Genomic DNA, 26,708 nt, shown 5'->3' on the forward strand with positions numbered 1-26,708 from the left:
CTCTGAATGAATGTATGGGGATTGGGGTCAGGCAGGGGGGTTGGTTGTTTCCTTGTTTGGTTTTTAAGTTTTGAGCTTTTACAGTTTCAACCTGAGGAGGAGGTGAATATTATGTCAGTAAGAAAAATGCACAAAATTACACCCACTGCAGAGAATTTGCCTCCTCCAGCTGCTGAAGTAGGGTTACTTGGCAGCTGCTTGCTCAGATACATCAACTACTATCACACTTGATTAACCCACACAGCTATGGGCCAGCACATTGGTAGCTGACAAGATAAAGTTAAGTTTAATTACTGTTATTTTCATGATGAATGAAGTATTTCCTGTATAAGCTGCAGAAAGTTAGATGAGACAGCCATTACTGTAAGAGAGGTAAGGAACTGAAATATGAGAGTGGCTTTCAGCTGTGAAGAGCAATCTGCCTCTTCCAAGATCTTTTCTTTCTCTCAGACAAATTGTGGTGCTGCTGGTGTAACTTAGCTGAGAGGTTTCTGTCAGCTTCTTTAACAGGAAAAGCTGACAGATATGTAATATGACAGATAAATTATTTCATTCTGGGTGGTGTTGATGAGTGGTCCTCTGAGGAAATAATGAATGTGAAATATTACATTTTCCCTAATCTTTAAGAAGTAAGATACTTACTGAGAGTCACAAAATTTGGCTGATTTTCTATCACACAAAATTTGGCTAAGAGGCTTTGTTAAACCGGGACATTTCATAAATATACTCTTGTAGTATGTAAAATTGAAGGGTCAGGTGAGATATTTTTAGGAGGAAAGTGATTTTAGCCTTTCTTGGTTGGCCATTTTTCAGTTTCCGTAATTGTCTTTTAGGTATGTATAGCAACTGCAATTACTTCTGCAGAGCCGATTGCATGCAGTGTTGCTCTTCACTCTGTTTGAATTTATGGGTTGCATTTAAAAAACACCCCTCACCTCTGGTACTGAACAGTTAAGTACTGGTAAATGGTTGCTGTGCATCAGATAGAGATAGCAGTATTTTTAAAGGATAGGAATAGTTTTCTTCTGTATTATTCTTGAGATTTTGTATTACACTATATTGGTCTTATAATGCATTACAGTTTTATGATCTTCTGCTGTGCTTTTGCATTACATGATATGGCCAAAGCAGAATCAAACCTGAACACAGTTTGCATTTATATTCCTATAATCTTGGCTCTTCTGATTTTGATAAGTCTTGCTGTCCCTGTCTTGATTGTATTTTGTTTCCAGGAGCTTAGTTACAGGATCTGTTTGAAGTACCACAGCTCTTGAGTTCACAAGATGCCTTTGCTCAGTTTTTTTTCTTTATTCTTGTTTACAGACGGTGCTTCCCACTCTGCTGATTCAAGTGTGCTTTTGGAAAACCCCTAATTTTTCAGTCCCTCTAGTTCAAATAATTGTTCAAACTCTTAAAAAAAACCAACAACCAAAAAAAAACCCTGCAAAAAAAAAAGTGTGCATGGGGGATGTTCTGTGGAGTTTGGAGTTATATGGGAGCAGATCTACCTGTGAGAAAACAGCAGTAATTCGCACTTTGTGCAGCTGAGAGTGCTGAGTTTGCCAGTGTTTTCTTCTGCTGTTCTCTTACCCCTTCCCCTTGAGTTCCTTCAGCATTCCTGTCTTTAGCATCACATATACTTTAAACACAGGCATCACTTCTACAGTAAGCCTGGGCACTCTAGTCTTACCTGGAAAAGCCACACTGGGTCTAAGGACACAACAGCAATTTGTTGGAATCATAGAATCATAGAATAGAATCATAGAATAGAATCATAGAATACTTAGGGTTGGAAAGGACCTTAAGATCATCAAGTTCCAACCCCCCTGCCATGGGCAGTGACACGTCGCACTAAACCATATCACCCAAGGCCTCGTCCAACCTGGCCTTGAATACTGCCAGGGATGGAGCATTCACAACTTCCCTGGGCAACCTATTCAAGTGCCTCACCACCGTAACAGTAAAGAACTTCTTCCTTATATCCCAACTAAACTTCCCCTGTTTAGGTTTTAACCCATTATCCCTTGTCCTATCACTACAGTCCCTAATGAAGAGTCCATCCCCAGCATCCCTGTAGGCCCCCTTCAGATACTGGAAGGCTGCTATGAGGTCTCCACGCAGCAGTTGGAGTTTGGCCACAACATGATGCAGAATATTTGTTGGTTCTGGGCTTTAGTTTTATGCTAGCTGTGGGAGGACAGGGATTATTTAAGACATAGGCAGGGGCTGCATTTGTACCACTAAAGAGCTTTGCAGAATGTGACTGCAACATTTTCTTACATGCCAGCTACTTTATAGCAATATGCTAATAGCATTTATCAGCTGCAAGTATAGGCGGTGCAGTCGCTTTTGGTATTTGCCTGTGATTGTCCTGTTCCAGTACAGACAGCCTGATGTAAAAATGCAAATGGAAACAAAAGTCTCTGGTGTTTGACTGGGATCCCACAGTGCACAAATCTTTCAGCTCACAATAGACATTCTTCTTAGACATGGTGCCTAAGCTTTCATTTTCCCAGAGTAGAATCTAATTATCAGATTATTTGATTGCCTTTCATCCTTTGCTATTTCATTTGCTGTTTCTGTCCAGCAGATGAACTGTTTTGGCCTCTCTGGCTTGTAACCAGAGAGTTAACACAATGAGAAAGAGCTGGTCTACTCTGCTTCTACACGATACAGGGATACTTGAACTAGTTCTGACTCAATTCTGTAACTTCAGGCAATAAATCCACAGCAGCTTTGCATTGCAGCCAAGCTAGCACACCTGATAGTTTACTCCAGTATACTACATGTCTAGAGAATGCCTTGTTTCATTACTTACTGCCATATACTTCAGAGTCTGATGTTAAAGATCAGTAATCTAAACTGCCTGTAAAACTTTTATTAAAATGACCTTTTTGAAGCCATTCCATCTGTATACCTCTATCCAAAAATAAAATTTAAAAAATTATTATCACTAATTGCAATATTAACTCCATTATGTTTTTATGTTTGCTGCAGGCTGGAAATTAAATCCAGTTGTTGGTGCAGTTTATAGTCCAGAATTCTATGCAGGTAAGGATTACACAATAGTTGTCCATGCCATGTTTCATTTTAATAGGTTTTAAAACATGAAAACGTGCAGAATATGCATTTGGTGTGAGGTTTGGTTTCTTTGATTCACAGTATCTGCAAGTCATGTACAGATTTGTGTTGCAGGATTTTAACTTGCCTACTAAAGTTTATACTGAGATATATGAATATCTTTTATTGGAGAGTAGATAGTATAACATGAAATGTACTGCAGTATTCCAGTCTTATATAAGATTTTATTTTATATGTTTTATATTTCAGTACAATCACTTTCTCCAGAAATTATTTAAGCCTAGTAAGCAGCAACAACAAAAATCGATGCATTTTTGTATATACATGCACATCGACACAGATAGGTATAGAGAATCTGTTTCAATAATTTTTTATTGAACATTTTTCTTTAAATTTTATTTTTAGTTGTTGAGTTTCTTAGAATTTTTGTGTTTTGAATCTGTATTACCACTTGAGTCTTCACTGAGACCCTGGTTACAATTTGGAGTTGATCAGATACAGTCTTTTTCTTCTGGAAATCAGTCATGGCTAGCAACAGTTTCTAAATGTGTTTTAGCAACACTATTGAGAACAAACATGAAACCCAAAACCCAGTTGATTTCAAGAAATTTTAATCCTGCCTGTAAACATAATCACTAGCAAGTTTAAAAAAAAAACAAAAAAAAAAAACAAAAAACTCCCACATTTTTTGAAAGCTAGTAATTTACATCTAAGTCAGAAATAATCATAGTAAATACAAATGTTTCTAATAGGGAATAAAGATGCCTTCCTTCCTTTTTTAGGTTCCAAAATCATACCTGAGTCTTCCATGACTTTCATGGAAATTCTGGGAATTTTTGAGTTTTCCATTTGGATCTGTTTTTCAGTTGTCTGGGTGCATGTATACTGGATGCAAATACCTGATAATGTTTTAAAAACCCAAAATATCTCTTGTCACACACTTGGGTAATGGAGAATAAAGAGTTAATTGTAGAATACATTCTTTACATCAAAGAGAGAGCAAATACTAGGAAAGCATTTTTCACAGATGGTGGTTAGGGATGGGAAGAGGTTGCCCACAGAAGCTGGGGAATCTCCATTCATAGATATTCAAACCTCCACTCTTCAAAGCTGAAAAACTGTCATTAGTTCAAGGGGCTCCAAGAGATAAAAATTGTTAAATCGTACTACTGTTACAAACAGATATTTATGTTTAAAAAGCTGCCTGTAATACATCCAGTGCCATCCTCTAAGATAGATAAAAATGTTCCAAATAGGATAAAAGTGGCACCATCTAATAAAAATACTAACTTGGCATTCATGGAATTGTAATTTTAGTGCAGGCAAAAATTATTTCCATCCTTGATGTATGCCTACATTGAAAACAGGAATTTACATTGATCTCATTTGAGTAGTTAGTGAACCAGCCCTGAACCTGCATAAATTAGAAAGTCAGAGTTATTAGTCATTTTATATAAATGACTTTGTGTTAATGACAAATGTAATAATATTCCTATAGTACAGTAATCAATTTTCTAACGAGTATGCAGAATTAACAATCTGACTTGTAATTGTCTCATGTAGTAGGGCATGAAGAGTTCACATAGTTTGTAAATTAAAATCAATATTTTCAATCTTTCTTGAAGGTAATTTTCCTAATTTACTGGACTTTTCCTTAACATTTATTTTGTCTTTTAATTATAAAATGGCAGGTTATTGATTTTTTTGTATAACCTCCTAAAGTCCCAAGTGCATTTTTATTGCCAACACAAGGGAGGTGTTTGCCCTTCTTAATGAGGATCTTTAATTACCATTAGAAGAGTATTAATTTAATTTTGTGAATTATGACATGCACTCCACTACACCTATGCAGAAAGTTCTATGAAGTTACTTCTACATGATACTTTCATATTATCATTCTGTTTATACATACAGGCAGCTTCTTTGTTTTGGTTTGGTTTTTTTTAATGCATATCAAAAGCTTATTTTCTGTACTGACTAATAGATATGTTTCTTCAGACATTTAAACTTTCTTTTCAGCAGTTTCCTTAAAAATAAGCACATAAATGAATAGCTCTGTGCAGATCTCATTAGAAAGTGAAACAGTAGGAGAACAATGCAGTTCCTGCATGCCATAATAGAATGCTGTGACATATCTTTCCCTTTTGGTTCCCACCTACCACCTTATTTAGAGAAGAAGCAATTACACTTTTGAAGATTATAAAATTAGAAATGAGATTTTTAAGACAATCAGAATTCTGGTTATTTTGTTTAATTATTTTCTCCAACATTGTCATGTTAAAATTGAACCATGACTTTCATAGTGATGTGCAAGAAGTTTCTTTAGTTCCTAATAAATGATGAAAAATTTGGCCACTTCTGAAATAAAGATGATACATTTTCAGAGAAACTGTTGATTTAAAGTATCTTTAATCTTCATAAATAAGTAGAAAAACAGAAGGTTATACAAAGCTGTCAGGATGGCGCTGATGAATGGCAAATTCACCCGCTTTTCAATTGCCGGTGAAGACACATGCCGCAAGGCTTAACTGTATTGTACATCATATCTGCCAACTCATTTCTGTGATTAAATATTCCATCAGTGCAGGCTATAAGGCGGTAAAGCTTAACAAGATTCATAAGATGCACCACTTGAATACACATAACTCACTTCCTTGGATAGAGAGCACCCCGCATGCAAAAGAAAATTAGAATTGAGTTAAATTACTCCATAAGACAAGATCAATAGAGAAAGGAAAAGATCCCCTAATGCAATGCAAATCTAAGATATAGTTATGTCCTGACAACTTGAAGCAGACAATTAAAGTCAAATAGGGAGGAACGCAATGTAAATCAAGCCTAAAACTTTGAAGATAATAGTAAGCAGTAGGACCAGTGGCATGATTGCTATAGCTTTGCTTTTCTTCTGAGTATACACTTCTGTAAAAGAAAACCTTTACTGAGGAAGTACATGACAGCTAAAAATGGAGACTGTAAGATACATAGCAGATGCACAGCAGACACTATGTAAGTGAAGTATTAGTTGAGGACTGGAAAATATATTTATGAAACACTAGATTTTTCTTCCTGAGTAGCCTTTCTAAGACTGTTTTCCAGACTTCTAAATACTCATACTGTAGTAAACTAGAACACTTCAGAAACATGGCTATGTCACGTGGTAGCATTAATAGGGATTGCATGTGAGATGTTCATTTGAAGACTGCTGTTGTAATTCCAAGGTTTAGCAAGTGTCCCTCATAGCTGCTGCCTGTGGCTGTGCTGGTGAGCTGGCTTGCTGGCACACTACCTGTCCTTCCCACTGATCCACTGCAAAGTCCTAACATGACTTTTCATAGAAAACAAAAGGACAGTGATTTTCTTAATTTGTTATTTTCAGCATTTCACAGAATTCCATTTTTCCGTATATGATAACTCATAAGTTATTTTTTAAAAATTGAATGATGTCCACAAAGTTTCCTTCTAGTAAGTAAAAGCATACTAATTAAGGTCCTTTTCCTTCTCATGAGAAAGAAATGTTTAATGAAGTTGCTATTTCCATTTCAGCTTATCTTTTCCTGTAAACTGTCAAGTTCTCAGGCAGGTCATAGTGAGGGGATTTGTAAGAAGCACCATTTGTAAGAAACACTTCTCACAAAGTCTTCATGGAAAGTAGGAAAAATTTTCTGTCATTCTTGCATCCGTCCGATTTTAAATCCATCCCATAGTGACACGTGATTTTGCTATGTTAAACTATAATCTGTTCTCTTCCCTCATAAACTCATCTTTGGCTGGCAAAATAGATTTGCAGTTTGTTTTCTTTACTGGTAGTACTCTGGTACTTACTTATCTTACTTAACTTATTAAAGTTAAGTAAGGGTTTTTCTAGTATCATTTTTATCTGCATATTTATTTTTGCGTAGTGTATAGTTTACCTGTAATACCTGGCCTTCCTTTCAGCATCGGGCAGTCTGAAAGCAAAAGTTCCATGTTGTTCCTTTCATTTGTTGCATCAATCAGATCAGTCCTTTAAAGCAGGTAGCTTGAGACACAGTAATGTCATTTTAAAAAATTTTGTCCTTTCAAGTGGTGGAGTGTATGTATTAGGGCACACACTTGTTGGAGGGGCTTCTTTTTGACAGTTCTGGTATGCAAGGTGGGGAAAAAGATGTTACAGAAAATCCATGGGAATCTTTTTTCACAGATCAGTTTAATTCAGTGATCCACATGAGAAAATATTCTTGTCTGGTCATAACCAACAAACAATATTAAAAAAAAAAAAAAAATCGAAATTTAAATTGGCAATGGAGAAAGAACTTGAGACTAATAGAGAAGAACCATTAGAACAAGTCATAGAGCATAGCTTAATGAAAAGTAGCAGAGATCCCATCCACCTTTTGCTGAAGAGATTAATTGCATAATATTTCTCTTGAATAGTCATGAAGTGTTAAAAAATTTTTGAGAAGCTACTTTCAAGAGTCATCTGTGTACCTGAGTAGTTGCATTCACTTCACAAATAGTCTTAACCCAGTAAGGAAACGGATGTAGGCAGCAGTTTCTTGGACAGTTAGTGGCTCCAGCATGGCTTGGGAAATCTCCCTAGTCATTTAAAATGGAAGAAAGGGGAAGAGCATGTGCTTTTTACTATTTTATATGCTCTTTAGAGGAGGCAGAAGTTTCAGATGCTTCAGACCTTTTAGCATGCTGTGGATTTGGGAGCTAGAAGTATCCTCCAAGAAGTTGATTTTGTAATAAACTCCCTTCATAAGTTTGGTTAAAACTTTGAAATATAATGTTATCTATAGGTAAGAAGTAAAATACTATATATATGTATATGTGTATCTGCATATATATATATATAAACATGCATTTAAGCAAGAGGAATCCAGGGGAAGAGAGAATTCAATGTGTTTGCTAACACCAGTTCTCTTTGTTCATGTCTTAAAACATCTATTTCTGGATTGTAAGAGCACCTGGGATTCATTTCATCTTTCTAGTGTTTCTCTTTGAATTTAAATGAGTCTGGAATAGGCTCAGCAAATACCCTAGAAACACTTCTCAGTGAAGGTGATTTGAGTTTGTGAAGATGAATTATATGCTTGCACAGCAATTCTAATCCTAGGGTAAAAGTTCACTGTACCACGTCTCTAAAGCGTAATTTTGATGAAAATTTGTTGTCTGTCAGTTTATAGATTAATTAATTTAACAATTTGAATACATGCACTTAGATTTAAATTTACCCATCAACTAAGCATATTTTCCTAAATAAACCTATTCTCAGTAGTATTAGTGAAACAGTTAAGTAATTTTTTAACTAGAGAAAAATTAAATAATTATTGTTTAATATTCCATCTATTATATATAAATGCTCCCTTTCAAAACATAAAACAAAACTGTAACTGTTGTCTCAAAAATCATGTTAAAGTACCATCATACAAATGATGACAGTCTAGTTAGATTAGCACCTCTAGAGACAGCTAATGCATTTCTAAAACTTGTGTAGAGCTGTTGCAAGCCATTAGAGTGGACATACTGTTTATACAAGATTAATAAAGCCAGTAGAAAAATGGAATTCAGCATCTGTTCTAGCTATTTACTTAAAAAAAATCTTCCAGAATTAATTATTCCTTATGCTGCATTATAATGAGTTTTTCATTAAAGTGCATACCATCATGGCAACTTAGTAAAAATTATTCAAATAATGAAGCCTATTACTTATTTTGAAAAATTAATTTAGTCAATTGATTATTCGTTTAAATCTGGAATCAACCTATTTTTATCATTGTATGGAATTCTGTACATTTAAGAGAGCTTCACAGATACTGTCAGCATTACTCATATAAATATGCCTCTGTTTGGATGGATATTTAATAATACTGTATATACATTAAGGCTTTGATCCTTTTCCTATATGATTTCTAAAGAAATTCCATACATTTGATGATTTCATGGTAAATCTTGAACTGTAGATAGATCTTAATACAGGAAGTTAAGAGAGTGGTTAAGGAGGGAGTTCCTGCTTCTTCAGTGTAAAAAATAAGGAATTTTGATCACAGTCTGGTGTAGAGGAATCATTTGAGACTGGACTACGATGAATTTCTGCACAACTAGAAAAACAAGGAACTGCAAGTTTGCTGAAAGCTGGAGTTCTTTCAGAACTTGGGAAAGTAGGTGTTTGAGGGTGGTGGTTTTTGGATGTTTGCTTGTTGGTACAGTCTTGCTGAGTTACAGGGCTTGAGTTTCCTGCAAATCGGCCTGAGTTGATACTACTGAGATTCCCAGTTGAACTAGTCTTTGGTGACTACACAGGAAAACCACACTGACCCTATCTCATTACTTGGAATCAATTGATTTGGAGCTGTTAAGTTAGTTCTGCAACCCCACTACCGTGCAATATCAGCAGTGGAGCTTCTCAGTTCTCCAGTGACAGGTCAGACCACTGATGCTGAAGACTTTTGTAGAAGTCATATCATTAGTATATAAATTAAGAATACTCTGAGAGTTGATAGAACTGGCATGGCTGCAAACGATAAAGTTGAGGCAAGGAGGAAAAGTGAAGAATTGTTAATATCAGGTCTTCTGGGATGGAAAAAATGCGTAGAACGACATAATACATAGAAGAGCACAAAAAGTCTATATAAATAGGTAAAGAAGGAAGTAGAGCCAGTGAATGGCCGTTGAACACATTTAGTGTATATTTGTTCAAATTTTTTTTTCATTGTGGATATAATTGATCAGTTTTTAAAGGGCTAAAAAAATATTGAGAACTCATTAAGAGAATCTTTTGAGGAAAAAACAATGCTTTGACTTCTTTAATTTAAGCATCATTCTGGTGATTAATAAAAACATGTTCTATGGCTTCCTGATTAGTGACGGACCGCTAAAACCATTTAATTATAAACATTATACTAGAATATTTTTTCCCACAGCTATCTCCATGGCATCCTCTTGTTAATACATTAGTTTGCAGCATTAGCATAGATTTAAGTAAATCTGAATGTTATCCCCACTTGCCTCATGGTGGCTTAGGATTTGCAGAGCAGGTTTGGTACACGTAAAATAGAATCAAAGAATCATAGAACCAACTAGTCTTGGTGATGACCTTTAAGACTGTCAAGTCCAACCATGACGCCAGGACTGCCAAGACCACACCAAAACATATCACTGAGGGCCTCATCTATGATTCTGTTTGCAAGAAACAGCACTGGGGACAGTACTGGAGACTCTGTGTGCACACTGGCAGTTCTATGTCACACAGATTGGCATTTGGACAGCTTTGAGCCGTGTGTGCTGGGGTTGTCTGCTTCAGGGGAGAAGACTAAACCTGGAGCATAGTAAACTCTCCTGATTGTGTATGGTATAGCTTTAGAGGCCAGATGTAAATGTAGCTGCTTTATAGCTTCTGCTACTGTCTCACAAATTACTTGACAGTACAGGTCAGCTTAGGCATGCTCTGTCTGGACCTGAGGTCTAGGCTACAATATGCATGGTGGTTGGCTGATGGAATACAATGGAGACTGTAATTCGAATAGCACCTATGGGTATCTGTAGAAAGCAATGGCTTAAGAATCTCTCAGAGGAAAATTTAGATCACCACTAAAACGCTTGTTCAGGACTGGGTGGGATATTTGCAGTGCTAGATAAGTTAGCAGTTATGCAGAGGAATAAATTCCTCTGATTAGAAGAATAACAAAGTTTTGAAGATCCATGTGTTTGAATGGGCAGTCAGGCAGACAAACTATTCTGAAATGGAAATTAATAAAGTAATATATGAAATGTAAAGTTAATACAGTTAACTGGAATGGTAAACAACTCTGCTGTGTGTTAAACCTTGATTGCATGTGTAAATTAATGATAAAGCGGTTTAAGATTATGATGAATTATATTCCAACAATATAGCTACTGTCTTCTGTTTCACCTTCTGCCTTTTTTTTTTTCACATTTAGGGCACTGGATAACAAAATCCCAAATACATATGCATTGTAACTGCATTTCATAATACTCACTCTACATTAATTTCAAAGTACTGAGTTTTCATTCATTTCCTCATTTGTAGAGGTAGCTGAGAAAAAGCTGTGCTTTACAATGGAACACAATGTCTATCAGCTTGGTGCTGTCAGATTTTCTTTGTGAAAATTGTTTTGTGGGAAATCTGCAAGCATAGAACTGCTTCTAGCAAAAAGGAGTGTTTTGGAAAGTTTGGAAACACTGTATTACCATTTTTGTAATGTTTCAGGCTCCTGAAATTCTGGAACCTGAAGAAATAGAGTAACTAAAGCGAGGATTATGCTGGACGATTCAATTTTTGCTTTCCTATATTCTCAGTTTGTCATTCAGAATAGAATCATAGAATCATAGAATAGTTAGGGTTGGAAAGGACCTTAAGATCAAGTTCCAACCCCCCTGCCATGGGCAGGGACACCTCGCTCTAAACCATATCACCCAAGGCCTCGTCCAACCTGGCCTTGAACACTGCCAGGGATGGAGCATTCACATCCTCCTTGGGCAACCCATTTCAGTGCTTCACCACCCTAACAGGAAAGAATTTCCTCCTTATATCTAATCTGAACTTCCCCTGTTTAAGTTTTAGCCCATAACTCCTTGTCCTATCACTACAGTCCCTAATGAAGAGTCCATCCCCAGCATCCCTATAGGCCCCCTTCAGATACTGGAAGGCTGCTATGAGGTCTCCACACAGCCTTCTCCAGGCTGAACAGCCCCAACTTTCTCAGCCGATCTTCATACGGGAGGTGCTCCAGTCCCCTGATCATCCTCATGGCCCTTCTCTGGACTTGTTCCAACAGTTCCATGTCCTTTTTATGTTTAGGACACCAGAACTGCATACAATACTCCAAGTGAGGTCTCACAATAGGAGAGCAGAGGGGCAGAATCATGTTCTTTGACCTGCTGGTCACGCTCCTTTTGATGCAGCCCAGGATACGGTTGGCTTTCTGGGCTGCAAGCGCACACTGAAGCTGGCTCATGTTCATTTTCTCATCAACCAGCACCCCCAAGTCCTTCTCTGCAGGGCTGCTCTGAATCTCTTCTCTGCCCAACCTGTAGCTGTGCCTGGGATTGCTCCGGTCCAGGTGTAGGACCTTGCACTTGGCATGGTTAAACTTCATGAAGTTGGCATCAGCCCACCTCACAAGTGTGTCAAGGTCCCTCTGGATGTCATTCCTTCCCTTTAGCGTATCAACTGAACCACACAACTTGGTGTCATTGGCAAACTTGCTGAGGGCGCACTCAATCCCACTGTCCATGTCAGCGACAAAGATGTTAAACAAGACTGGTCCCAACACTGGTCCCTGAGGAACACCAGTTGTTACTGGTCTCCAGCTGGACATTGAGCCATTGACCACAGCTCTTTGTGTGCTGCCATCCAGCCAGTTCTTTATCCAGCGAGTGGTCCATCCATCAAGTTGATGTCTCTCCAATTTAGAGACAAGGATGTCGTGTGGGACAGTGTCGAGCGCTTTACACAAGTCCAGGTAGATGACATCAACTGCTCTACCCCTGTCCATCAGTTCTGTAGCCCCATCATAGAAGGCCACCAAATTGGTCAGGCAGGATTTCCCCTTAGTGAAGCCATGCTGGCTGTCACCAAGCACCTTGTTGATTTTCATGTGCCTTAGCATGCCTTCCAGGAGAATCTGCTCCAAGATTTTGCCAGGCACAGAGATGAGACTGACTGCTCTGTAATTCCCTGGGTCATCCACTTTCCCCCTCTTGAAAATGGGGGTTATATTTCCCCTTTTCCAGTCGTTGGGAACTTCACCTGACTGCCATGATTTTTTCAAATTTGAGTTTTATTTGTTAAAACGCTCATCCACTGGGGTAAGCAGATAAAACTGAGGGGTTAGTAATTTGCACCTCTGCATCTAATTGCATTAGATTTGCGTCTCTATCTTATTGATTTACTGAAATAGGTAATCTACCCAGAAAATAGTGTCTTGACACAATACGAGAGGATAAAGTAAAACCACATCTACTTGTAATCCCTCCAGGGCCATGGTGAAACAGTAGTGTTTATGTTTGAGCAGAAAAGCTCCGGTTTCATTTAGTCTGTGATTCTATTCGTATTGCACTCTTTTGTCAACAGGCAAATATATAATGCTACGCATTTTACTTATCAGCAGAATATATTTTATATTCTCAAGTATCCTATTTCAAGAATAGTACAATATCAGTTCTGAGTTTATACTTCAGAATTTCTCTCATGTTTGTTTCTCAAAGTTACAAATGAACCAAGTTAAGGTTACAGTCAACCAAGAGTAAACGGCCATCATTTACCTACCTTTTAGTCTGCCAGCAGGATCTAGAAAGGTCAGGAATAAAGATTTGTTTTTCAGAGGTCCCAAACAGCTTCAGTGAGAAACATCTCCCAGCATAAGGTAATGGCAGTGAATATCACTACCAGTTTGTGTGCACCTGAATTTGTGTTTGTGTATATATGTATCTTATAGTTAAAATGCTTTTTAGAATTTTTGAGAATTTTAGTGGGTCAGTAGATAATAACTTTCAACTTCTCATTGATGAAGTGGGTGAAGCATTAAACCATTAAAGTGTACGTATAGAGCACAGAATCTCATTCTCATTACCAGCAGCAAGTATACACAGCTTATTCAATAATAGAATATATTTCACGTTTGCTGTCAAAAGGTACTATAGATACTGATTTGGACTTAGAGAACTCACCTTTGGACATACTATTTCACAATGTCCTCTCTTAATATGCGAGTCTCTTGTTTAAATGAAATTTGTAACTTTAAGGCAATTAAAGGTCAGTCTTGGTTGTATTTTTAACATACTGGAAGAAAGAAGGTGTGTGGTTTTGAGTGATGCTACTGAATTCTTTGTTTATAATGGACGAAACTATTCAATGTATCAACACAACTGTCCATGACTAGTTGTGTTAAAATCTGAAGGAGTATTATTCCATTTAGAGAAAGATCTCAAATAACTGAAGACACTCACAAAGCATTTTTTTGAATTAACTGCATATTCAAAACCATTCTAAACTGTGCAGCTTGAGTATTGATAATAAAGAGCTAAGAGAGCACTTAAGAGCTATTATGCATTCAGGATAGAGGCTGTCTTTAAATTCCCTAGTCAGGTAGAACAATAGAAGCTAACACATTATTGTTGTACAACAGTGGCCTTTTAGTTAGGTGTTGCTATCCGTTTCTGTAACACATTTTGAAGTGACCCATCATAGAACAGTATTTCAGACCAGAACAAAGATAATGCTGTTTCTGTCCAGAAAGAACAATACTAAATTACACTTCTAGAACAGCAAATCAAGAGCTGATGTAGAGTGTTTATGTGGATCCTTGACACACTGGTAAATCTCATGATGTGTTCATGAGAGGTGCAGCTTTATAATTTCCTTTGTGTATCACTTATTGAAGAGAAAATAAGTGCATAGGCATAATAGTTGTTGCAGAAAGTACAAAGCGCAACAATGAACAGAATATCTGAGAACTAACCCAGGGAGAAGATTGGGCTATGTAACATCCACCCGTATTGGGAGAAAGAGAAAATGGAATAGCAGTCACTGAATTTATTAAACAATTCAGCTTTTAGATTAGAGTCATAAAATAACATTTTTTAATAACATAAGCAAAATGGGGCACAAATATTTCTAGCCTGTATTCACTTTTTCCTTTTCATACAACCCCAGTGGTGAAGTTTCTCAGAAAGTTCCATCTACTTTCTGCCGCAGGAGAGAGCTGTGGTCATGGCCTTGCAACACTGCTAATTTTACATCAGTAGCATAATTTCAGCTAATTGTATGAATTCTTTTTCTGCTGAAAGTGTTTTAATTTATGCTTCCACAAAGGATGCCATAAGAGATTCCAAATAATTGTTCAAATTCTTTCAGACTTACACTAGACCTTTACTTTAGGCTGTCTGTAGCACTGGTTACACAGTAGTTCCAGTTAAAAGCTATTTTTAGCAGAAGTGATTTAAAATCCTTTATAATTTCCTGGAATGTCCTCCTGCAGCTGATCCTGGGTACCTCTTAGCTACCTGAGCATTTGAGAAATACAGCGAACTCCATCATATGTCTTGTATATGAGCTCGTGGGTACACTGGTATTTTTGCTTATGCTCTGTAGATAGTTTATATCAGCCATGTAGTAACTAGGCATAAAACTTATCTTTAAAAGTATGAAAAAATGATCAGGAAACTCCTTTTAGACAGATATCATGGAACCATTAGGAAAGTAATTTTTACTTTTCTAAAAACAATGGCTTCACATAATTTTCTTCTGAGTATTTTTAGAGTAATTATTTCCTCAAAATAACTGCAGTGCTTCAGCAAAGGGCCTAATCAAACAGTATATTCTTAATCATGGATTAGAGAAAACATAGGGAGAAGAGAAGTATGAGTGGGAATATTTTTTTTATCTGAAAAGTAGTTTTTGTCCAGGTTGGCAGCCTGTGTGGCAAGGGTGAGCAGTGCATCTGTCTGGGGGGATCTCTGCCAAGATACAGCAGTGCTCGGCAACAGCATTGCAGCCTGTGCTATGTTTGCTCTGCCACTGTGGACCCAGCAGAGCTGGGTTTCCCTTCTGCCCTTGGCCTGTCTAAAGCTCTCCTGTGTGCCCATAGTGAACACATGCTTCAGATACATAAGCTGGTATTTTTCTGATCCTTCTGATGGAGTAAGTTGAAAAGGGGTTTCTGCTGATGATCCCCGAAATCCAGTAGCACTGGTGACAGGTCTGCTGTGAGCAGACTTTTAGAGAAAAGCAAAAAGTCATGCTGATTGTTCTTAATAAGGAAATACCAGCCTTAAATATGCTGGTGCAGAAGGCATTGTGGGATTAAAGACTGCATGACTGTAAGCTTTTGAAGTTCATGAGCTCCGTGATATTATTAAATTACAGTTTGAACAGAAATATTAAGAAATTGATATTAAAATCCACTTTCTTAAAAACAAAACTATAACAAAAAAATTAAAACGCCTACATTCAGTCATGCTAGAATTTAGTATTCTAGGAGAAAAAAGATTAGGGTTTGGTTTGGGTTTTTTTTTTCCATTAAGGCATTTATAAACTGTTTGAATGTTCTGAGTTCATCTGGAAGATCTTATTGTAAATAATTGAATCTTTCCCTAGTTGTATTAATTAGAATTTAAGTATTTTAAATACTGAGATTGGATGCAGCAGAAATAATCTTTTGTCACAAAAGTAGATTAAAAAGGTCAATATTTTTCTACAACAAAATCTAATAATAGTGGTTTAGGTATTAGTATTAATTTTATGTACAAATTTGAAAGCATATTTTTAAAATACAATTAGAAAGCTCTATGCCACAGACTAAATACACTCTAGTAGCGTGGATGAAAAAGCATCTGTTTTGAAGGACTTTCATTAGAAATTAGAAGACTAGAGTAAGGAAAATTAGATTTGTATGAGATGAAATCAGAAAAAATATAAGTATGTTAGCTGCAAAAAAAAAGGAATGGTCTGTGGATCATGGAACAAACAAAGTGTCATCTGGAATATATGTGGAAGAATATAAATTATCATCCTAAATTTTTAAAAACCTTTATATATTTACTAAACATACTTGAAGACGTTATCATTACATTAATCTTAAAAACTAATGAAAATTACTGATTTTAGTGATTCCTTTGTTCATTTGGCTTTGCTGGATGAGTGCCTCTGTCTTCAGCTCACTCATTTTCAGGCATCTGTAATAATAAGTTTTAAAGCATTTATGATGTTAAAATACATCCGTATTCTGATTTACACCTTCCTAGTGTCAAGTGAGTGTGTTGATAGGTCCTGTTCATCATTAGCCTGAAAGTAATGCATGCTCTTAGGATCTCAGTAGGTATGCGTTCATTTAACAGCTTCCAGTTGTGGATTTTTGGGGAAGGTTGAGAGATAGATATTGATATATCGATATAGTCAGCTATGTGCTGTCTTATAGTAAGGAAGGAACCAAAATGTTTTAGTTTATCTTTCAGATTAGTAGTAGATGGATGAAAAAAAAAAAAAAACCCAAGCATCTCCAAATCCTCTTAGTTAATGGATAGGCTATTGCCTGGGAAGGCTAGAAGCATAATACTTCATGACATTTCCAGTGCTCACAGCTAAATTGCATAAATTACAAGAGTTATTTTCCTTTGGTTTTCCTGTGTTTCTACTTCAGATGGCAGCTGCAAGCAATAGTCAAAGAACTGGTTAATGACAGATTTTTTTTTAAATATATGTATTTTTTAAAGACCTCTGGTAACTGAATGTAAGTTAAAATTGCTCCTGTAATACTACATAGAAAAGATGCCTGCTATTTGTAATTAATTTTTTCCTTCCAAACATATTTGATTCAACTCTGTTAAGTTACATTTCTTGTGTCAATGTACAACTTCTAAAGTCTCAGAAATCTTCATGTAAATTTAAGATTTTTGAAATTGCATGAGTCACAAATCCTGACAGCTTGAAGTAATGTCTGTATGTGTATATGTAATACTTTGTGTGTGTATACAGGTGTATATATACCTGTATCAGTTGTGTCACATCCTGCTTTTCCTGCTGGGCTGTATTCCGGAAGTGCAGAAGTGTTTTTCTTAGTATGAAAGTATAGTTGTTTCTTCCTCTATCCATATTCAGCTAAGACTGCTAAAATAGAGTTTTAAGGAAGATGTTGAAATACATGGCATTTTATTTAATTTCATTAAAAAACAAAAAGCAGAAAGCACCAGAAGTAAGCCAAAGCATCTGTCATTTGTTCAAAATGAGCATGCATTACAGAAATGTTGTTTTAAATTGATCTGGTTATTACTTTTTTACAAAAAAAAAAGTTTCCTTTATTTGGTTTTGTTCTTAATCCAGAACCCAGCTTATCTACTGGAAAGTAGTTTATGTTTATGTATTTCTCATTTAGGAAAAAAAACACTGAAATCTTCACATGTATTAATAATTGCTTGCACGAGTGTTAATTTAAGCCATATAACTGAGATTGTACTCAGCCTAACGTCTGTACATGGGAGCTTTGTGGTCTGGTTTATCTGCTGTGTTTTCTCTAGTGGCCTTTCGTTTCAGGCAAAGGTAGGGAGAGGAGCCGGGTGGTGTGGGGAGGGCTGGTGGCTTCTGTTATCTGCAGAGCTACTGAGGCAGCTTCTGTCTGGGAGAGCCAGGGCAGAATTGGGAGAGCAGCTGGGGGGGGGGGGGGCGGGCGCGGGAGGGGCTGGTGGGTGCTGTAAGCCTGTGCCAGCTTCCCCCTCTTGGTATAAAAGGGTGTTTGTATTTGGGGAGATGTCTGTGTTTTGCTTTTTCCAATGTAAAATTTTACATGTTCTTTGGGGCTCTTTCTGCTTTGAAGCCAAAGGAAAAAATGTGCCCCAGCTTCACTGCACTGCTCTGGTTCTGACTTCATTTCTGTTTTGACATAAAAATTGAGGTTTAGTATGAGTGTTCCAAAACCAGATACCACTCTCTCTCTCTTTCTTGTAGGCAGGGTGCTGCTGTGCCAGGCAAACCAGGAGGGATCTCCCGTGTACAGTGCCCCCAGTTCACTAGTATACACATCCACAAGTAAGCTAGTGTTATGGCTCTTTTTTGTTTTGTTTTGTTTTGTGACAAAAGCGCATTAATGTGAATTAAGACCCCTAAAAATGTAAACTTTCCTAATAGCTGTTGTTAAGGTAAATGTGTTTATAAGCATATGTAAGTAATGTCAACAGATAATTCAGTGGTTTTAGTTGCCTTTTTATACTCAAAGTATATTTTAAAATAATAATTAAAATAATACCTATATTACAATGTTCTACAGAAACAGTCAAAATTTCTTCAGTAACAGTGGGTTGTTTTTTTTCTTAATCCAGTACTGTTGTGCACTCTGCATTTTGTGTAGAATATGAAGTTGTGTTTCTTTTTCTATCCTGGTCACAACTGTGATTTTAAAAAAAAAGAAGTCTTATGCTATCATTTGATTGTGTCAGGAAGCAAATAGACATGAAGTCTTGAAGTCTTTTTCACAAAAGATAAAAACTGTGTACAAGTGGATATTTTAAATTGTAAAATGGTAGCCTGATAAAAATAGCAAAGACAAGCTGAAACAATATACTGCAATCAGCCATTTTCCTGTACAAAACTTTGGGGTAGAAATGCGTCCTCTAAAATTCTGAAACAGAAGCAGAACTGATTTTTCTCAGTATTTTACATAGTATTGGTGGCCTCACTGATGCCCATTCTGAAATCTGATCAGATGAAGAGTCTATGGCTGAATGAAATAGTAATAATTGCTGCTTGTTAAAGTAGGGTGAACAGCAGCATTTGCTCAGTGTTCATAGCTGTCCTCTGTAAAGAAAATATTTTATGTTGCCTGAATTAACAACATTAATGCATATGCTCTTTATGAAGATTGCACTCAGTCTAGAATGCAGTTTTACTCATTTAATGCTTATCTAATCTACTAAAATGATTAATTGATTTTATGCATTAAAACCAGAAATGAGGATAAAAGAGTTCCATAGAGGTCCTCTATACCGTGATGAAAGTCTCCTACGTTAAAGGCTATGAATATCAACCCTAGAGCTGTTGCTTTTATAATACAAATGTGGGATCTAGTTTCAAATCAAGAGTCCACAAATACATAGTGGACTAACAAAACATATGAAGTGTTTTAAATTGGAAATGAAATTACCAGTTTAAACTGCATTTGGTTCCAGGTGTGCCAAGAATATTTTGTCCTATATAATGTTTCCCAAGCAGTGTTTTGTTTTTAATCCTTATAGTAACAATGAAATACTGTTTAAATCAATATTCCCTTTTCAATGAAATAGCAGTCTTTGACTGAAAGTCATTTCTTAAAAAATTATCTAAACAGTTCATTCATCTCACTGTTAGGGAGCTTCTGGGGGAATGGGGCAGTGTTTGTTTCCTGGGAAGTACTCTAAATAAAGACTTTGTTGTGTTTTTTTTTTTAGTTTACCCTGTTCCTCTCATCTCTGTGAATTCTAGCCTAGGGAATTTATTTCAGGGGTTGTTGTTTACATCATACGGTATTTCCACTGTTATTAATTCCCTGGATAGTCATATATAGCTAGCTAAGCTCTATACTTCACTGTTTCCATCATGTCTCATGAGTCAATCACTTTGAAAAGTCTTATTTTGCAGTGGTGCTCCTTGAAGAATGATATCCTAACAAACACCTGTTTGTTTTCAATTATGCCAAATACATAAGTAAACAGACTTTGCCTATCTGCCTCCCACTTGGCAATGTGTAATAAACAGTTTGATAACAGAGATTGCTAGTAGTCCTTGCAGTAGAAATCATTACACTTTTCTTGGATCTGTGTGTCTGGAAGTCATGATTTTTCTTTTATTATGTATAGTATTTTATATTGCCAAAATGTGGTTTCCCCCACAGGGTCACAACTTCTAATAATACAAAATTACCCTGGTTACTAATGATTGTAATTTTTTTTTTAATTTCTCCTTATTACAGAATTTTCAATAAAGATGTAGAATAGTTCCATTTCTGTAGGAAATTCTACTAAGAAGTGAATAGAAAGGAAGCTTGAGTTTTGTCTCATTTTCTTTATTATTTTATAGACCCTCTATATTCTAGTTTTTATGCACATTTATAATATTGAAATGATAACTGATAAGCCAACATTAAAGTCTAGGAGACTAATACTTTTACTGTTATCATTCCATATAGACAACAATATTTCAGCCTTCATCTTTGAATAATCTTGAATACTCTTACCACTGGTATTTTAAGTGTGTAATATTTTAGAACAGCTTAAAATGTAAGAATGAAGAGATTTTAAAATTGTAAGTTTTTAACAGAAGAGAAAGAGCTGAGATTTCTAAAGCCATGTGAGAGGTTCGGAGTTCATTAAATACTAATAGCACTTAGGAATTTTCAGGTATTTGGAAAGGATAGTCCCCACTTTTAGAAATGCTGCCTTTGCCTTGACTGTTCATCTCTTGATCCGAAGTTATATTCTAAAACTGACGCATGGTAGTAAAAAATATTTTTCTTGATTTGGCTAGCTTTTTTTCACACTTAACTTTCTGACTTTTAATTGCTTTGGTCACTAGTAGTCTCTGAACACTTTTACCCCATTTTTTTTTTTTGTCTAGCCAGAAAGAAGAGTGCATTTCTTAGAGCTACTCTTTCCTTCCTGGCATTTTATTTCCCCAGAATATATGTTATGTATCACACTGTACATTTCCCAGTAGAGTAACCACTTATACCTCTGAATATGGCAGGAGGTGGAAACATGGCTCTGCTTCCTTCCATTGCTTCTGCCCCTTTTCATAATACAGAAAGAAATGAGCTGTTTCTTCTGCAAGCAGTGGATCAAATCAGTAGTAATAGTCTCTCATGCCTCATCTGTTCTCTTATGCTGAAACAGAAGATGGGACCTGGATCAGTTTTTCATTTGCACATCTATTCTGGAATAGATTATTCATTATGCAGAAAGCATAGTTTCATCATACAAATATGTTCACATCCCTTGGTAGGACAGATTATGTGCCTTATCGAGACAACCAAAATAAGGAAGCTAATGGTCTCATCTTGGCTGCTGTAGATTCCCAGAGTACTGGCATCTTGAGGACAGAACTAATACAACTGATTTCAGCTCAATCTTTCATCATTATCTCAGTGAAGAATGTAGACCAGTATTTCAAGGAGATATATCCAGAAAAGAAATATTAGAGTACACCAAGACCCAGCAAATAAGTAAGCACTTACTAGAAGCTTCCCGGAAGCTCCTCATATCTCACTGAAACATAATAAATCATAGAGTTTGGCTGCACGTAACTCAGAGTGTCTTTTTGCCCCCACTTCTTTAGACTAGTTGCTTCCACAGGAAATTTTAAAATCCTGAAGAACTTTGTATCTACTGGTAAATAAGAAACATATCAAGAAAAAATGTGCAACTTTTCCTAATTGAAGATACTCACGAATAGGATCCATGAGAATATTAAGACCCTACTGGAGAAAGGGAAGATTCAAAAGATGGAAAAAGTTCTGTCACTGAGTATCTGTATCACTGTTCTACAAAGGACAGTAATATAGCTGGGTATGTATGGTTTAAAAAAGGGAAAAAGATGAATCTGAATTTATGCAAGGAATTTAAAAACTGTTTAGTGCCATTTGCCCATTTTTCCATATTATAGAAGTGCCTGAAAATGTGAATGAAATAAAAGTTAATGAGAGCCAAAACATGGGAAAGAAGGAAGATGTGAAGTCTTAGAATCATAGAATAATTCAGGTTGGAAGGACCAGGTTGCAGCAGGGCACCTTTAACAATGGAGACTGCACAACCTTCCTGGATGATCTGTTCCAATGCTTGAATGTCCTAACAGTGGAAACCTCTCTGCTTTCAAGTTACTTTTGTTGTCTCTTGTCTTCCTAGTGTGTGTCTCTGAATAGCCTGGCTCCGTTTTCTTGATAACTTCGATAACCATTTCATGGCAGTGGATGGAAGAGGAGATGCACCTGCCAGTAGACAACTGGAATTGCTAATCAGTGTTTCCAGGCTCATTAAACACTAGCTGGTGTAGCGAGTAACCCAGCCTAAAGATACGCATCACATTTTTCAAAAATTTACAGTTCTGCATGCGCAGGTTCCATGGAAGGCAATGGGAGAAACATCAGAAACTTTAATAGGAGTTCAAAGGCAGCTAAATATTTTTCACTTTCTAGATCAGAATGTTGATCTTCATAACTTTCAGGCTTTATTTTAGGACCAAGTACATGTAAAGATGCTTTGACTTACCAGGTATGTAACTACTAGTAGATTTTTCTGAGCATGTATTAACAGGATAGTTCACTGGACTGAATACATAACATATATGGTGAAATAGCTAATTGCTGCTTGTCTTTGTTCAAGATGATGCACAGAAACACACCTGTATTTCCCAAATGTTTTGCATAGCCGTAAAAGTGAATTTACTTTGACTTCAATGAGTACATGTTAAACTTATGTCAGTTTTGGCTGGCATTTTCTAAATGTGAGTTTTTTCATCTTCAGTAAGCATGCTTATCAGCTCAAAAATACATGCACTCTTTTTCCATAATTTTTGATATTTTATTAAAAATTAAGGAATCTTTCATATTGCAATAAAATGATAGAATTAAAAGAAGAAAAATATGAAAATGCATAAATCAGATATTTAGTTTTATCATACCCAAGGGCAAATGAAGTTGATGGCCCATTTATTAATTGATATATTGATTACAGTTCATAAGAAGAGGTGGTGGTATCCAGAAATGATTGAGGTGGTACAAATGCTTATAAATCTGTCCCACATTGTTCATGTTACTTAATTGTAATTAACTGATAAAACTTCCATCGGTTTCTGTAATTAACCTAATGGTCTAAATGAATTTCCAGATCACTGGTTATTCATTTCAATATAGAAAATGCCATTACATTGAGTTTAATTAATACAAAGTAAGTTCACAGTTCTGAGTATTATTAGAGGAGAATTTTAGTGTTTTAACTGTTTCAATGGTGAATATTTTTTTCCTCTCACTTTGTCCTATATATGGACGTAAGTGTTCATTCTCTATTCATACTGAAATAGGATACACCCTTTATAATTAAAACATTTAAAACCCAATGTTCTTCAAGTTCTATCCTCAAAATATTAGTGTAGATATTTTTTGTATTTATCATTTCAACTATTTTTAAACAAAATTCAGTCAGTGCCAAACTCATAATCACATGGTATGTCCTAGAACATCTTATTTGTCTTGATATTCCTTTCACAGAAGTATATATGACAGATAAGCACTCACCAGAGAATACTTGTGCTTTGCGTCAGAAAGATATTAAAATAGTAAACTATGTTTCCCTGGGAGTTTAGCTTATGAGCAACCAGAAAACAACAAGGCAAAGATGAGATGTTTTTGAAAGGTGGGAAGGCAGTTTTTCAGAAAATTCCCTAGAAACCTTTGGTCCTGTAATATTTTTGACAAGAAATATTTTTAATGCTTAAGTTCTTTTAAAGCAAATCACTAAAATATGTTCCATTACTTCAGAGCAGGCATTAGAAATGTTCCTAAATTATCCTAATAATCCCACTGATCCAAAGTGATGTGTTATATACCCAGGAGTGAAGGAAAATCTCTAGCAAAAGCTTGAAGTATTAATTACATGATATGGGAATTTTGCTTTTTATTTGTGTTCTCTATTGAAATCTTATCAACACTTATGTATGACAGTAGTATTTATTTATTTATATAGTGTTTTTAAAAATATTTTTTTTCCTGTGGTTGTTTTGTTCTGATTCATAGGTAGGGAATAAGTCAGATCTTTGTTAGTATGCTTGTAATAGATAGGGAGCATAATAAGTATAAATATCACATCCAATAGGCTCACTGTGCTACAGAAATGAAAATCAAGTAAAGCTTGTCTATTCAATATGTCTGTTGAATGTCCTCACTTAGAAGTAGGTATCTGAAGGAGGCCTATAAGGATGCTGGGGAGGAACTCTTCATTAGGGACTGTAGTGACAGGACAAGGGGTAACGGGTTCAGACTTAAACAGGGGAAGTTTAGATCTTCACTGTGAGGGTGGTGAGGCACTGGAATGGGTTGGCAAAGGAAATCATGAATGCTTAATCCCTGGAGGCATTCAAGGCCAGGTCCGACAGAGCCTTGGGCGACATGGTTTCTTGTGAGGTGTCCCTGCCTATGGGAGGGGGGTTGGAACTAGATGATCTTAAGGTCCTTTCCAACCCTAACTATTCTATGATTCAATGATTCTACTTGACATAGGAATATAAGTAAACTACTTAAAACATGATGTATGAAGCTATTTTCATTATTTTTGTTCCAATGAAGACATTCCAGTTTTTGTTTTTGTGTGGCATCATTAATGGTTTGAAGTAAGACCTTTGATATTTCTGTTGTATTCTGGAATATTTCCAGTACTAAGAAGATTACATGGGGAAAATACGAATTTTTTAAAGGTGATCTGAAGTGTGCTTCTGAGCAGAATCATTAGTGGAAACATTCAGTTTAGAAACCTCGATTCAGTTGATTTTTGTCATATTTAATCTACTGCACACTTGTGATTACCTGAAAATTATATTGTAATAATTACAGTTTTCTGATGGCATTATCCCAAGACTCCAAGCACTTGGAAGTGTAGGTGCTCCTGGCATTTAGTATATGGTTGTCTGACATGGCTGACTATATTCAATCCAAATGAACATATGCTTTATTTTAATGACATCAATGATTAAGTTGTTCTGATTTTGTTGTTGTAGTTTTTCTTAGTCTGTTTCTTGTGCTTTTACTGTTATTGGTGAAGGAGAGACTTCAGTAAGCTTGCTATTTTGCACTGGTGTGTGGGTCAGGAATGACTTAAAGAATTGAGTATTCATATGGTATGATAATTTGCCAATGTTATAGTATTTCCAAATTAAATGTAAGAAGATATCTGCAAACTTAATTTTTAGTTGGTCTGTTTTCTCTTAAAATAGAATGGCAGGTCACTTCATCACAATTAAAATTAGTAGATTGTATTAACATGTATGTAGTTTTGCCTGCTTTTTATTGCTTCGTAGGAAAAAAGCAGAGTAGCCCTGCAAAGCAGTTCTGTGATTAAGCCAAATTAACAATTGTAGGACTGAGGTTCATGAATGAAACAGTGCAGAAATTCTGCCCAGAGTGAAATGTCCATGCCTGAGAGTAGGCCAATCACAGATATCATGTCAAGGCTACAAAAACCTCATTACTGAACATTTAGGAATGAAACTGTCTTTTAATGTGCTTCCTGAATTAATTAATTGCCCTTATTTATAAAGTAAAAGAGAATCACCTGGTAGTAAGACAAAAGTAATGTGAAAAGTGCCCTTGCTTGTCCTTATGTTTAAATACAGTGGGTTTACATGAAAAATAAAGAAGATATCAATAATAAGTATGAAGGGAAGTTTACAGATTGATTTCCATTATTCCCCCTCCCTCTTCCGCTATGTATAGAAGTCTAAAAGGTTGAAAAATCATGTGTCACTTCCAGAGAAAACTATTGATTCATCTCTTGTTGAAATGTCTTTAGGTTTTTAAACATTGGTTTGTCCTATTGTATTAGACCTTGCTTTGAACAAAGTCACAGGAATTTGAATGCAGGGTAACTCCACTGACTTCTAAGCCACATAGTTACAACGATAATACAAAATTAATAACATTTAGTAAAATTATATTTATATTTATTGCTATATTCTTGGTTGAAGTATCAGCCTTTTTAAACCCTAAATCAACCTCTTTAGAGTTTTTTTGGTAGAACTGCCTGAAATTTTTGTTACAGCATTTTTCTGTTCTGTATCACTGTATATTGTCCTTCTGTAACTATTTCAGAGTAACTGTCCTTTTACCTTCTATCTAGTATTTTTAATGGTGACTAATAAACCAGCAGTAAGATGTATTGTAGTAGTCCAGAGTCTATAAATATGGGTTTCACATCACTCCTGCAAATCTGTTCAGTGATGGTGCAGTGTGTCTGATCTAGTACACTCGATCACAAAGACACTCCTATCCTGAATTGTGTACCACTGACTTTTTTTCTAACTTGTACACCATCCTACACCTGGGTGGTAGGAGATCATGGGAAAGGTGTGCATGACATTTCTAATAGTAAATTGTGGAAGTTATCTTTGCCCTTCA

General features: G+C 36.0%; 1 protein-coding gene across 41 annotated transcripts in view; it reads left to right on the top strand.

The window, feature by feature from the left end:
- Window positions 1-26,708, top strand: part of RBFOX1 (RNA binding fox-1 homolog 1) — a 1,299,775-nt gene that overhangs the window by 1,214,601 nt on the left and 58,466 nt on the right. For 34 of the 41 annotated variants that reach the window (XM_061358249.1, XM_061358250.1, XM_061358261.1 and 31 more), the window contains 2 exons: window positions 2,998-3,051; window positions 18,527-18,607. In XM_061358249.1, coding sequence (XP_061214233.1) covers window positions 2,998-3,051; window positions 18,527-18,607 — 135 coding nt within the window. The remainder of the gene's footprint in view (window positions 1-2,997; window positions 3,052-18,526; window positions 18,608-26,708) is intronic. The other 7 variants (XM_061358247.1, XM_061358254.1, XM_061358244.1 and 4 more) reach the window with 1 other exon arrangement.

This window comes from Neopsephotus bourkii, unplaced genomic scaffold (genome assembly GCF_033783945.1).
Source record: "Neopsephotus bourkii isolate Nb327-2 ecotype Australia unplaced genomic scaffold, CSIRO-AGI_Nbou_v1 NB_940, whole genome shotgun sequence".
NCBI classification, from domain to species: Eukaryota; Metazoa; Chordata; class Aves; order Psittaciformes; family Psittacidae; genus Neopsephotus; species Neopsephotus bourkii.